Source organism: Oncorhynchus tshawytscha, linkage group LG07 (genome assembly GCF_018296145.1).
Source record: "Oncorhynchus tshawytscha isolate Ot180627B linkage group LG07, Otsh_v2.0, whole genome shotgun sequence".
NCBI classification, from domain to species: domain Eukaryota; kingdom Metazoa; phylum Chordata; class Actinopteri; order Salmoniformes; family Salmonidae; genus Oncorhynchus; species Oncorhynchus tshawytscha.
Window position 1 is genome coordinate 73,553,672 of NC_056435.1, and position 13,771 is coordinate 73,567,442.

Consider the following 13,771-nt stretch of genomic DNA (forward strand, 5'->3'; position numbering starts at 1 on the left):
ATCTCAGCTCGCTGGTCACCATAGCATCTCCCACCTGTAGCACACGCTCCAGCAGGTATATCTCTCTAGTCACCCCCAAAACCAATTCTTTCTTTGGCCGCCTCTCCTTCCAGTTCTCTGCTGCCAATGACTGGAACGAACTACAAATATCTCTGAAACTGGAAACACTTCTCCCTCACTAGCTTTAAGCACCAGCTGTCAGAGCAGCTCACAGATTACTGCACCTGTACATAGCCCATCTATAATTTAGCCCAAACAACTACCTCTTTCCCAACTGTATTTAATTTTAATTTATTTTCCTCCTTTGCACCCCATTATTTTTATTTCTACTTTGCACATTCTTCCATTACAAAACTACCATTCCAGTGTTTTACTTGCTATATTGTATTTACTTTTCCACCATGGCCTTTTTTGCCTTTACCTCCCTTCTCACCTCATTTGCTCACATTGTATATAGACTTGTTTATACTGTATTATTGACTGTATGTTTGTTTTACTCCATGTGTAACTCTGTGTCGTTGTATCTGTCGAACTGCTTTGCTTTATCTTGGCCAGGTCGCAATTGTAAATGAGAACTTGTTCTCAACTTGCCTACCTGGTTAAATAAAGGTAAAATAAATAAATAAAATCCAGACAGGCTAGATCAAACTCAAAGTTATGAAAGATGTTAAATACTATTGGAACCCATGTCTGGTGCTTTGACTCAACTGTTGTATTGGAGTATATACTTGACAGTATGGGAGTAGTTACCTGTTGTATTGGAGTATACTTGAGAGTATGGGAGTAGTTACCTGTTGTATTGGAGTATACCTGACAGTATGGGAGTAGTTACCTGTTGTATTGGAGTATACTTGACGGTATGGAAGTAGTTACCTGTTGTATTGGAGTATACTTGACAGTATGGAAGTAGTTACCTGTTGTATTGGAGTATACTTGACAGTATGGAAGTAGTTACCTGTTGTATTGGAGTATACTTGACAGTATGGAAGTAGTTACCTGTTGTATTGGAGTATATACTTGACAGTATGGGAGTAGTTACCTGTTGTATTGGAGTATATATGACAGTATGGGAGTAGTTACCTGTTGTATTGGAGTATACCTGACAGTATGGGAGTAGTTACCTGTTGTATTGGAGTATACCTGACAGTATGGGAGTAGTTACCTGTTGTATTGGAGTATACTTGACAGTATGGAAGTAGTTACCTGTTGTATTGGAGTATACTTGACAGTATGGAAGTAGTTACCTGTTGTATTGGAGTATACTTGACAGTATGGAAGTAGTTACCTGTTGTATTGGAGTATACTTGACAGTATGGAAGTAGTTACCTGTTGTATTGGAGTATACTTGACAGTATGGAAGTAGTTACCTGTTGTATTGGAGTATACTTGACAGTATGGGAGTAGTCGTAGTTGTCGATGATGTCAAAGTCTAGGACGGCGTCTCCCTTTCCAGTACCAGTGAACTGGACGTCCACGGGAGCCTTGCCTGCTCCTTTAGTGTGCACCGTGAAATGGGTCGGTTTGCCACACTCGACTCCTGAACGAGCCACTCCAGGACCCTCGGCCTTGACCTTGGTGGCATCATGGGAAGGTTCCACTTTGACCCTGAACGGGCTGATGGGAATCTCCTACGAAACAGAAAACTTAAATAAAAACCACAGGAGGGGAACATTTACTGAGACATATCTTACATACGTAGAAACACAAAGACAGGTGAACGGACTATTACGCTCCACATTAAGGGCCCGTTTCCTGTAAACAGATTAAACGTAGTCCTGGACTAGAGGCTTAATCTGGGTCCTAAGAGAGCTGCCTTGCCCTATAAAGCCAATGGGAACTGAGCATAATAAACTGCTGTGTGTTATCGGTCACCTACCTGGTCAGTGAAGAGGACCTTGATGGTGAGCCGTCCAGCTCCAGGAGGGATGTACTTCACAGTGATGGTGTCGTTGGCATTTGGGATGATATCGAAGTCCACGTCCTCCTCTTTATCACTGATTATATTGGCATCACACTTGATACCCACACTCACGTCCCCTGAAACACACATACACACTGAGTGTCCCCTGGAACACACACTGAGTGGACAAAACATTAGGACCACCTTCCTAATATTGAGGTGCAGCCACGTTTGCCCTCAGAAAAGCTCTATTCGTCGGGGACATGGACTCTACAAAGTGTTGAAAGGAGTTCCACAGTGAAGCTGGACCTTGTTGACGCCAATGCTTCCCACAGCTGTGTCAATTCGGCGTGTGTGTGTGTGTGTGTGTTACCTTCCCCAGCCTCTGTGCAGTCCACAGTGAAGTGTGTGGGTTCATTGGCCTTCAGTCCAGTCCTCTCTATTCCTGGACCGAAAACCTTCACCTTGTGAGGATGGCTGCCCTTCCCAACAGTCACCTGCACAACAACAGTACCTTATTCAATTGTACCCAAGGTCCAATGGAAATTCCCCTTCTGCTTTACACCTCTGGAAAGACACCCAGGTCGGAGCGCACAGAACCATTTTAGTTTCAGAGAATTGACAGTAACAACGTTTAGGACAATAACAGGAAACAGGAACAGGAAGCGTACAAACTGCAAACTACAACAAAACAATGGAAAGTCACTGTCCAAAAATAGATGATACAATTGTGTATATAAACTCTGAAGTCAGTGTCCAGGTTCAGCTAGGCTATGTGCAGGTTCAGCTAGGCTATGTGCAGGTTCAGCTAGGCCACGTGCGTCGCGCAGAGAGAGGGGGAGGGGGGTCAACTGGCGTTAAGCCAATAAAAAGACGGTTTTGGGTTCTGCCAGAACTCTGATTTGATCATGTAATATCTTTATTTCAAAAATTGTTACAAAAGCCAAACAAACTCATTAAAAAAAAAAGACTGCTCAAAACAGTATCAGGCCTCGCTATTTGTATCTCGTCATCCCCTGCAGAATAATTTACATGTTGGTAGGCCTGGATTGTTGTCCATAAAAACCGATGTATAACAGATAGATTTTTAACAAGTAATATTATAGCCGCATACTATTGTTATTTATAACAATTTGATCTTAACCGACTTGCCTAGTTAAATAAAATGCATATATTCAATCTTGATCTGGGTAAGCACATGTGCGATATTCTTTCTTCCATTAGGCAACTTTGACAGAGACTTAGTAACTACAGTATAGCCTTCCTTGGTTAAAATCTGATTAAACAATGGCTGACTTGGTGGGAAAGGCCCATTTTCGCCCGTTTGACAGTTCAGTTTCAGGTCGAATGCTGAAGGTGAACCGGCAGACCCAAGTCACCGGCAGAATATGAAGACGGATTATCAGAGGAAAGGGACGGACAGACTACAAACCATCGCCAACATTTACTAGCCTCCTGCGGAGTTTGCTACTCTGGGCAGAAAATGTGAACAAGGAAGCTCATTGAACTTGTAAAAAGGTAGCCTAAATTAAATCTCAGATGCATCTTATTTGAAAAGAGGGCCTAGAGATTGACCTCAAATTCTGTTAAACCTTGAGATTGATTTCCAAAAATGTACCAACACTGGACTATCATACCCTGGTTGGATGGGATCATGTGAAAATACCTTCAACCTAATAAACGAGTTAAACGATCAGTTGGAATTCATTTGGTATGAATGGACAGTAGTTGAATTGGAAAGAAACACTAACATGTTTTAAATACTGTAATGCTCAGTAACGTGTGACAGTAGTTGTAATAGATGCTGTGGTCCTTTCCTAACAATGTCTTCTAGAAATGTAGTTGATCCGGTTTAGGTGGGCTGCGGCCCGAGTCACAGACCGGCAGCATAGTGTCATGCTGAGACTATTAGATACATCAAATTAAAGATTTGTTGAGGATCTTGAACGAGTAAATCAACATTGTTTTTTTTGTCAAACGTCTCAGTGGATAGAAAGACTATATTAAACTCTTTACGTGAATCTTGACGTGACAGACACTAATGAAGTTAAAAAAGACTAAAATAACATAATGTCTTACGCTCTCACCAATTATATTGATTGGATTAAATAGTTACAGAAATAGAAAGTGTTTATTAACAAATAAACCAAATATATTGTAGTGTAAAAGTATAGAAATAGACAAGTAATCACATGGCGTTTGATCATTGTAAGAAAATATTCCTGTGAAGGCGGTCATGGTTAGATTACAGTCTAGTGGTTAGGGTACCGTAAGTAGTATTCTCCTGAGTGGTTGTGGGTATGTAACGATCGCCCCTCCCCTTTGGGACACCAGACAGCGGTTGTTTTAGTCTTATTACCCTCCAGAGCGGTTATGTTTTGTTCAGGGACATTGTCCTGCACTGGTCTTACCCTGAAGGGACTGTTGGGTACACTGACTCCTGCCCAGGTGATGGCGACTGTGTGTTTGACCGCGGCAACGGGCGTGTAGGAACAGGCGTAGACACCGTCTCCAGTCTTCTTCACCTTAACGTCGAGGGGACCGCCCTCGGCACTCTGTGGGTTAGAGACAACATAGTTACCACTACCACCGTGTGTGTGTGTGTGTGTGTGTATAGGGTTGTCTTACCTGGGCAGAGATCTTCAGGGGGCCTGTCCCAGCATCCTTAGTGTTGACGGTGAATTCTGCCGGTTTGTTGATGACACAGCCACTCTTCTCCAGGCCTGGACCGTAGGCCTTCACCTGAAACAATCACAATATCACAGTTACAGATATGCTACTGGAGCAGCAGATACTAACTAACACTACTGGTGTCCCCCGGGGCTCTGTACTAGGTCCTCTAGAATGTCTCACTACTGGTGTCCCCCAGGAGACAGGAAGAGTGACACTCACCAAGCTGGGGTTAATGTCCTGGTTGTCAGGGACGATGTAGGCCATGAAGGGACTATCCTCTATATCGTCGTCGTCACACATCACGTGGACAGCGTACTCCCCTGCCTCCGATGGCCAGTACTTCACATCACATGAACCATCGTTCTGGTCCTCACACTCTATTTTAGCCTGGGACGGGCCCTCGATGGCAAAGCCTGTTAGAGGGAGGGTAGAATGGCTTATCTCTAACAAAGACCAAATCAAATGTTATTGGTCACATACACATGGTTAGCAGATGTTATTGCGAGTGTAGCTAAATGCTTGTGCTTCTAGTTCCAAACATGCAGTAATATCCAAGTAATCTAATTCCACAACTACCTTATACACACAAAAATAAAGGAATATGTCCATACAAATATATGGCTGAGTGATGGCCATGCGGCATAGGCAAGATGCAGTAGATGGTATAGAGTACAGTATATACATATGAGATGAGTGATGTAGGGAATGTCAACACTGGATGTGCATCACTGAAAGCTTTAATGATATTTTGTTTGGGAGGGGGGGGGAGCTACAGCAAGCAGATATACAACATCTGGTTGTTTTAAAAACTCTCGAAGAACAATGGTCAACGCATTAACGGTAGGACCTACAGACCAAAAACAGACTGCCTTGATACAAAAACCAAATCTTCAACTTACCCAGAACTCCCACATCAGTGCCGATGGATTCCGCCACAAAGTCAGCCGATTTACCCACCATGCCTCCCTCCAGACCTGGCCCCCAGGCCCTGATCTTCTGAGGGCCCGCCTCCGGACCAACCCCCACCTCAAACGGACTGGGACAGAGACACAATAGTTAGACATATGTTCCAAAGAGTTTGGGGGGGAAATAAAATACAACCCTACAGAGGGATTGGTGAAACCCATAATCATGCCTGTAGTATCTCATTTCTATGTGCTTCATGTCCCGTTTGCCTTGCCATCGCTACCGAGTACAGTGGTGTCTTTCTGCACAGGAACAAGTAGGGATTGTTTTCAGAACATGGCCTTTAAAAAGGTCTGTAAGTTAGTGGGAGGGGCAGACAGCCATTAAGGTGAGTAACGCTGGGAGCTGAGAGCCTGTTCAATGCAGAGACAGACCGTGGTAACAGGCAGACTACCCAGTCTGTCTGGGAGGTAATACCAGCTAATCCGTCTCTCAGGCATGGTAGTACCGTAGCCAAGCAGACCTCTCCATAAAATGGCTTTAAAAGGGCCTGTGGTTAGGAACATTACCCTCAAACTCATTGTATTTGTTTCATTCGTGTTGATTTGGTCCCAAAATGTTTTATAAGGCAGCAATCAAGTCAAAGAAATTATTTAAAAAATGACAGAACAGTTTTGCTACATTTATTCCGAGTGTCTGATCAAGAGCTTGTACACACATGAAAACATTAAATTACCCCGGGAAAGCGACAGAACATTACTCAGACACCCAAAAACGATATCACGTTCAAAAATGGGTGAACCGTCCCATAGTGACATTTCAACCTGGTACGGAGAGCACTGGCTCTGACACAAGGTCAGCTGGGAGCCTGTTCAATGCTTAGTAACACCATGGTAACAGCATGGGGGTAATTCCAGGAGACCATGCCGAGCACGAACAGACCAGAGCCCTTTCCTAAACAGTCTCCCAAGCTTTGTATTAGCATTGCCAGAGCCCTCTAAGACCACGTTACGACCTGTAATCCAATCCCCATTGTAGTATAGCCCAATGAAGATATGGAAATAAAATGTTAAAGACTAAATCCACTCACAGCGAACTGTGACAGAGTAAATTATTTTCAGTTACATAATTTCACAGGTTTCCATCGTCAGTGTGGCATAAAAATGAATACATTTCCTCATGCTGAAACCAGGTCTTACACACTAAAAGCATCATTTCCAGGGTTGCTTGTTAAGTTAATCTGTCTGTGACCAACAGTCTCTTTCTCAGGGTACAGAGCCTAGCCCTGGTGACGGGAAATGTGAGACAATGTGACACACAGCTCCCACGGTCTACCTCACCTAAGTCCCTAGCTCCCACAATCTACCTCACCTAAGTCCCTAGCTCCCACAATCTACCTCACCTAAGTCCCTAGCTCCCACAATCTACCTCACCTAAGTCCCTAGCTCCCACAATCTACCTCACCTAAGTCCCTAGCTCCCACTCCCACAATCTACCTCACCTAAAGTCCCTAGTCCCTAGCTCCCACAATCCCTACCTCACCTAAGTCCCTAGCTCCCACAATCTACCTCACCTAAAGTCCCTAAGCTAGCCCACAATCTACCTCACCTAAGTCCCTAGCTCCCACAATCTACCTCACCTAAGTCCCTAGCTCCCACAATCTACCTCACCTAAGTCCCTAGCTCCCACAATCTACCTCACCTAAGTCCCTAGCTCCCACAATCTACCTCACCTAAGTCCCTAGCTCCCACAATCTACCTCACCTAAGTCCCTAGCTCCCACAATCTACCTCACCTAAGTCCCTAGCTCCCACAATCTACCTCACCTAAGTCCCTAGCTCCCACAATCTACCTCACCTAAGTCCCTAGCTCCCACAATCTACCTCAGTCCCTAAGTCCCTAGCTCCCACAATCTACCTCACCTAAGTCCCTAGCTCCCACAATCTACCTCACCTAAGTCCCTAGCTCCCACAATCTACCTCACCTAAGTCCCTAGCTCCCACAATCTACCTCACCTAAGTCCCTCCCTAGCTCCCACAAGTCCCTCTACCTCACCTAAGTCCCTAGCTCCCACAAGTCCCTAGCTCCCCTCACCTCACCTAAGTCCCTAGCTCCCACAATCTACCTCACCTAAGTCCCTAGCTCCCACAATCTACCTCACCTAAGTCCCTAGCTCCCACAATCTACCTCACCTAAGTCCCTAGCTACCTCACAATCTATCCTCACCTAAGTCCCTAGCTCCCCCACAATCTACCTCACCTAAGTCCCTAGCTCCCACAATCTACCTCACCTAAGTCCCTAGCTCCCACAATCTACCTCACCTAAGTCCCTAGCTCCCACAATCTACCTCACCTAAGTCCCTAGCTCCCACAATCTACCTCACCTAAGTCCCTAGCTCCCAATGAGTTCTTACCAACATGTAGAGAACGAACAATCAGCCAATCAGCCACGGATAAGCCAAACCCCTCCCACCACATACATGCACGGCTCTAGTCATCATACATGAGCCAAAGGAACCAACTCAACCCCAACATGTCAGGTGACAGTCTAATATATGGAGCTTTTGATGAACAATCCAAAAGCATAGATAACGGGGAAGTGACACCTTTGACGCTCCTGGTCCAATCACCTCACCTCTTAGGGATGTGCTGTCCTCCCCAGGTGATGGTGACAGTGTACTTCCCAGGGGCGTGAGGGTAATAGTCATAGTTAAACACCCCATCACCAGACTCCTTCTGTTTCACTGGCTCCTCCATACCTTCTACATGGAGAAGAGAGGATAGAGGAGAGAGGATGGAGGAGAGGATAGGAAAGAGGAGAGAAGAGGGAGGAAAGCATAATTAACATGACTTCCCTGGTGACAAAGGTTTTAACACCAAGGTCTCTTTTACAAATGAACCTTGCACAATACACATTAAGATAACAAAAAACAGTCTGAATTAGGCCTAAGGACATCACAGCATCCAATCAAAACATATATTAGAGATTGCGAATAGTACAAGGCTTATGTCCCAGCGAAAGGAGTCTCCAAAGTTGACCAACCCTGTGAACAGGTTTGGTAATTTGTAAACAAATATTTTATCAGCGACATTAGTTAAGTGGGAAGCAGATGAAGTAGGGATTTAAAAACAAAGAGCCTAATGATGTGATCTACATGACAAAAGGAGCTCCAGACAACCTCCTGGTATAAACACTGATGAGTAGTAAAACTGTCTGTGATAAAACAAAAAGGCCGTTATGATAAACAGCCTCTGGGGGCTAAAAGTATCACCACAACAGGTAGATAAGCTTATTTAACCTGTACTTTCACCAGTTAAAGTTGACTGAGAACACTCATTTACATCAACGACCTGGGGAATAGTTACAAGGGAGAGGGGGGGATGAGTGATACAAATTGGTAGTAGCATGGTATGTGTCAGTGATTCATGAGCCGACCCAGGTCTCGTACCGCAGTGCTACTGGTATGTCTTGACTGACCGGGTCCAGCTTCTCTAGCACCGGCCGGGCTCATTAGTGTACTGGCTCTACCACAGACAGATCTGGGACCAGGCTTAGCAGCCCAACGAGGCCGACGGTCGAGGATTTCTGGTCAGACTACCAGCTGGACTGGCTCTACCAACCATGGTGGTCATACCATTCTCTAGACCAGTGCCAACACCAGCCTACTGTATCCAGGCCACCACATATCCCCCCCCCTGGCCGGCCATCAGTCGGTATGCAGCCAGCCAGCGCCGGCCATCAGTCCGTATGCAGCCAGTTAGCGATGCTAATGACAATCGATTTGTGGATAGACTAAGACTTTCCCCAAACATTAAATTTATCCGCAAAGAAAACTCACCTGACAAACTAGTGCCTTCACACACCAACTTTGTGCACATTGTTGGGTTACAGCCCAAATTTAAAATGGTTTCAGTTGAGATTGTGTCACTGGCTAACTAACACAATACCTCATAATGTTAAAGTGGAATTGTGTTAATTGTTGACAAATTTAAAAAAATTGAATCTGAAATGTCTCGAGTAAATAAGTATTCAACCCCTTTGTTACAGAAACACTCAAATTCAAGAGGATAACATGTGCTTAACAAGTCACATAAGTTGAATGGACTCACTGTGTGCACAATAGTGTTTTACACCATGACTACCTCATCTCTGTACCCCCCACACACAGGTCATTGTAAGGTCCCTTAGTCAAACAGTGAATTTCAGACAGATTCAACCACCAAGACAAAGGCCTCGTAAAGGGTACCTATTGGAAGTTACTTGATGGTGTATCAATAGACCCAGTCACGACAAAATATATGCTAGGAAAGGATGGAGACCCCTGCTATAGAGACACCAGCAGGAGGTGGCTTTTACTATAGAGTGGAGTAGGATGGAGGTATGGAAAGAGGGGAGAGGTAGAAGGGAGGTATGGAAAGAGAGGGGGAGAGGTATGGAAAGAGGGGAGAGGTAGAAGGGAGGTATGGAAAGAGGAGAGGGGGAGAGGTATGGAAAGAGAGGGGAGAGGTAGAAGGGAAGGATGAAGAGGGATGAGTTGAGGGAGATTTAGAGAACCGAGTGGGGGTGGAGTTAGTCTTCTGACCTCAATGGAACTTCTAGGTTAAAATGGGTCAGAAACCATCAATGAAAAAAACCACTTATTTTTTGTAAATTAACTATTAACTCACTGGGGCCTTTGACTGAGACCTTGAGATCCCCACTCCCTGCGTTCCTGGTGTCCACTCTGAAGTCAGCCACCTGTTTCACTCTGACACCTCTGGGCTGGAGGCCACGCCCTGTGGCACGACACGACCCTGGCATTGACGCTGAAACACAGAAGACGAAGGAGACTTCATACATGAATCACCTAAGCCCTGAAACTAATATCTTTATTCATTCATGTTTTCCCAGTAGTGGGTCAACATAGTGAATAAGTCCTGTGCTAAAGACCAGCGGAGTAAAATACTAAAAGTACTACTTAAGACAGTTTCGCATATCAGTACTTAACTCATTTACAGTCAGGGCCATTAATATTTGGACATTAACCATGTTATCATTTAGGCTGTGTATATGTCACCACACCGCAGACTCAGCTTTAATTTGAGAATATTTACATCTAAAACAGGTGAACGGTGTTGGAATTACAGCACTTTAAGTGGTCTCAAATTTAGGGGCTAAAAAGTAAATTAAATTTTATGTTTTAATACTTGGTTACAAATCATTTGCAGTCAATGACTGCCTGAAGTCTGGAACCAAATGCTGCGTTTCTTCCCTGGTGATGCTCTGCCAGGCCTTTACTGCAGCGGTCCTCAGTTCCTGCTTGTTCTTGGGGTGTTCTGCCTTCAGAAAGTGATATGCATGCTCAATTGGATTCCGGTCAAGTGATTGACTAAACCATTGCGGAACATTCCACATCTTTGCCTTTAAAAAAAAAAAAGTATTGGGTTGCTTACGCAGTATGCTTCGGGTCATTGTCCATCTGCACTGAAGCGCTGTCCAGATGAGTTTTGAAGCATTTGGCTGAATCTGAGCAAATAAAAGCCCTAAACAGCTCATAATTCATCAGCATAATTTGTCAGGAGTCGCATCTATATACAAGAGAAGCAGTTCTATTGGCAGCCATACATGCCTAGGCCATTACACTACCTCCATGCTTCACAGATGAGTTGGTATGCTTCAGATCATGAGCAGTTATTACCCTTCTCTATACGCTTTCTCATCCTTCTGGTACCAGTTCATCTTTGTCTCGTCTGTCCATAGGACGTTGTTCCAGAACTGTACAGGCTTTATCTTTTAGACGTTGTTTGGGAAACAAATCTTATCGTCCTGTTTGAGGGTTTACATCTTGTGGAAAACAGTCGGAGTAAATACAGATGAAGTCTCTCTTCAATGTTAACTGACAGACATGCTGACCTCCTGGAGGGCGTTCTTTATCTGGACAACTGTTGTAAAGGGGGTTTTCACCAGGGAAATAATTATTCTGTCAACCACAGTTGTTATCTGTGGTCTTCCGGCCCTTTTGGGGTTCCTGAGATCAGTGTGTTCTTTTTAAGAATGTACCAATTAGTGGCCACACCTCAAGTTTCTTGCCATGTCTGACGGGTTCATTTGGATTTTTCAGCCTAATGACTTGCTTCACTGGCAGTGACAGCTCTTTGGACTTCATATTGAGGATTAACTTCTTGGTGACAGGGGGCAGTATTTTCAAGTCCAGATGAAATGCATGCCCAAATTCAACTGCCTGCTACTCATCCCCAGAAGATATGCATATTATTAGTAGATTTGGATAGAAAACAATGAAGTTTCTGAAACTGTTTGAATCATGTCTGTGAGTATAACAGAACTTATTTAGCATGCAAAACCCTGAGGATAAACTCAGATTTTTTTTGATGTCACTCTTTTCAATGGGTTTACATTGGGAATCCAGATTTCTAAGGGACCTTCTTGCAGCTCCTATCACTTCCACTGGATGTCAACAGTCTTTAGAAATTGGTTGAGGTTTTCTTTGTGTATTGAAGTACAGCCATCTTGAACGATGGTAACTTGAAGTGTACTGTTAGATAGAGGCGTGTGACCAGAAAGCTAGCTACAGTTTGTTTTCTTCCTGTATCGAACAGATCACCCAGTCTTCAATTTTATTGATCATTTACTTTAATACAACTTTATGGAATTTACAAAAGTAGTTTGAAATGTTTTTGCAAAGTTTACAGTTACCTTGAGATATTTTGTAGTCACATTGCCCAAATTGGAACCGGTGTTTTTCTGGATCAAAAGCGCCAAATAAAATTGACATTTTGGATATATATCGACGGAATTAATCGAACAAAAAGGACCATGTGATGTTTATGGGACATATTGGATTGCCAACAAAAGAAGCTCGTTAAAGGTAAGGCATGATTTATATTTGTATTTCTGCGTTTTGTGTCACGCCAACAGGGTTGAAATATGCTTCGTTTACTATGGTGCGATCCTCAGAATAGCATAGTTTGCTTTCGCCAAAAAGCCTTTTTCAAATCTGACATTTCAAATCAAACTAGACATTATCTGCTTACTCATAAATTAAACTAATGAGGAAATAACACATTGCATTGGAATAGCCTCAAGCAGTTGGAGTAGAACAGATTGTACTGTAGGCGTCAAGCAGTTGAAATGAAGGGGGCTTCATTCAGACATAATAATCAACATGACTAAAGAAAACAGTTGTCTAAATGGAGGATAGGTTGCCATTTGGGAGACTTCTGGACAAAAGTAGTGTACTGAAGAGAACAGGGTGCCATTTGGGACAAGCCTGCAACTCTACCTCACAAACATCACCAAGACTAACCTGTAATATGCTTCCAAACTGAGAATGCTTGAAGTCGGAGGGGGTTTGTAGACTAACAGTAAATAGATGCTCACGTCCCAATTCAACAACCGCCTCGGTTTCAGTTATCCATTTGAATAAAATTAAATGACTACAAATCCTGTTTTGGAAAATCAACTTGTGGGTCTGTAAAGCCAGAGGGTTTAGGGTCATGGCACCGTGTTGTACTGTGCCGTGAGGTCGTTGTGGCGTGGAAAAGCTGCATCAGGGAGATGGAATTTAGGGTTTTATGAGCTAGGCTGTAGGAGGAAGAGAGAAGGGCTGAACAAGGCTGCCAGCTCCCCTGTCCACCATGTCCTGGCTTAAGGCATCCACATGCTTCCCAGGCGAAAGAGTTTGTCCATATATTCTAACATTTTGGACTTCGGTGAGAGTTTGGCTGTTTAGGCACATTTTTTCTGGAAGCAAGCCGAAGTTCAGAGAGAACGTCTACGCCCCTTCATCGGTGATTAGTCAACAGTAGGGATTCGTCAAAGTATTGTCATTCAACCAGAGAGGACTCACTCCCTCCCCCCCTCGGTGAGAAATACTGCAGCAAACAGCATAGTTATATTTACCACTTAGACCTCCGCCACAAAAACTTCAACATTAATGATATATCTTGAGTTCTTAATGGACAAACACTACTATTGCCACTTTTTCTAAGTGAAGGACTTAAGAGCGTAGGCAAGCACACTTGTTCTGTTCAGCTAGCCAAGTTTGTCTAGGCGCCAGCCAAACCATGCTGACGCCTTTAGTCCTAATGCTCTCCTTCTGTCCACTTTCATCTTTTCCTAATCACACCTGTCCATCCCCTCAGCCCTGACCCAGCAGCTACCCGACAGCCAGAGTCGAGCTAGGTCACCGCCCCCCTGAGAGGGTGAGTAAGTACTGTAGGTGGTGAGACATGAGTTGAGCCGGCGGAGGCAGCTGACCACTCAGTGGAAACTAACAAGACAAACTATGTACACC

General features: G+C 44.1%; 1 protein-coding gene across 2 annotated transcripts in view; it reads right to left on the reverse strand.

The window, feature by feature from the left end:
• Nucleotides 1–13,771, reverse strand: part of LOC112255105 (filamin-B) — a 90,967-nt gene that overhangs the window by 39,442 nt on the left and 37,754 nt on the right. For both annotated transcript variants that reach the window (XM_042324946.1, XM_042324947.1), the window contains exons 8-16: nt 10,146–10,283; nt 8,113–8,239; nt 5,473–5,609; nt 4,793–4,986; nt 4,529–4,642; nt 4,312–4,455; nt 2,274–2,397; nt 1,877–2,037; nt 1,368–1,628 (exon numbers count right to left, since the gene is read on the reverse strand). In XM_042324946.1, coding sequence (XP_042180880.1) covers nt 1,368–1,628; nt 1,877–2,037; nt 2,274–2,397; nt 4,312–4,455; nt 4,529–4,642; nt 4,793–4,986; nt 5,473–5,609; nt 8,113–8,239; nt 10,146–10,283 — 1,400 coding nt within the window. The remainder of the gene's footprint in view (nt 1–1,367; nt 1,629–1,876; nt 2,038–2,273; nt 2,398–4,311; nt 4,456–4,528; nt 4,643–4,792; nt 4,987–5,472; nt 5,610–8,112; nt 8,240–10,145; nt 10,284–13,771) is intronic.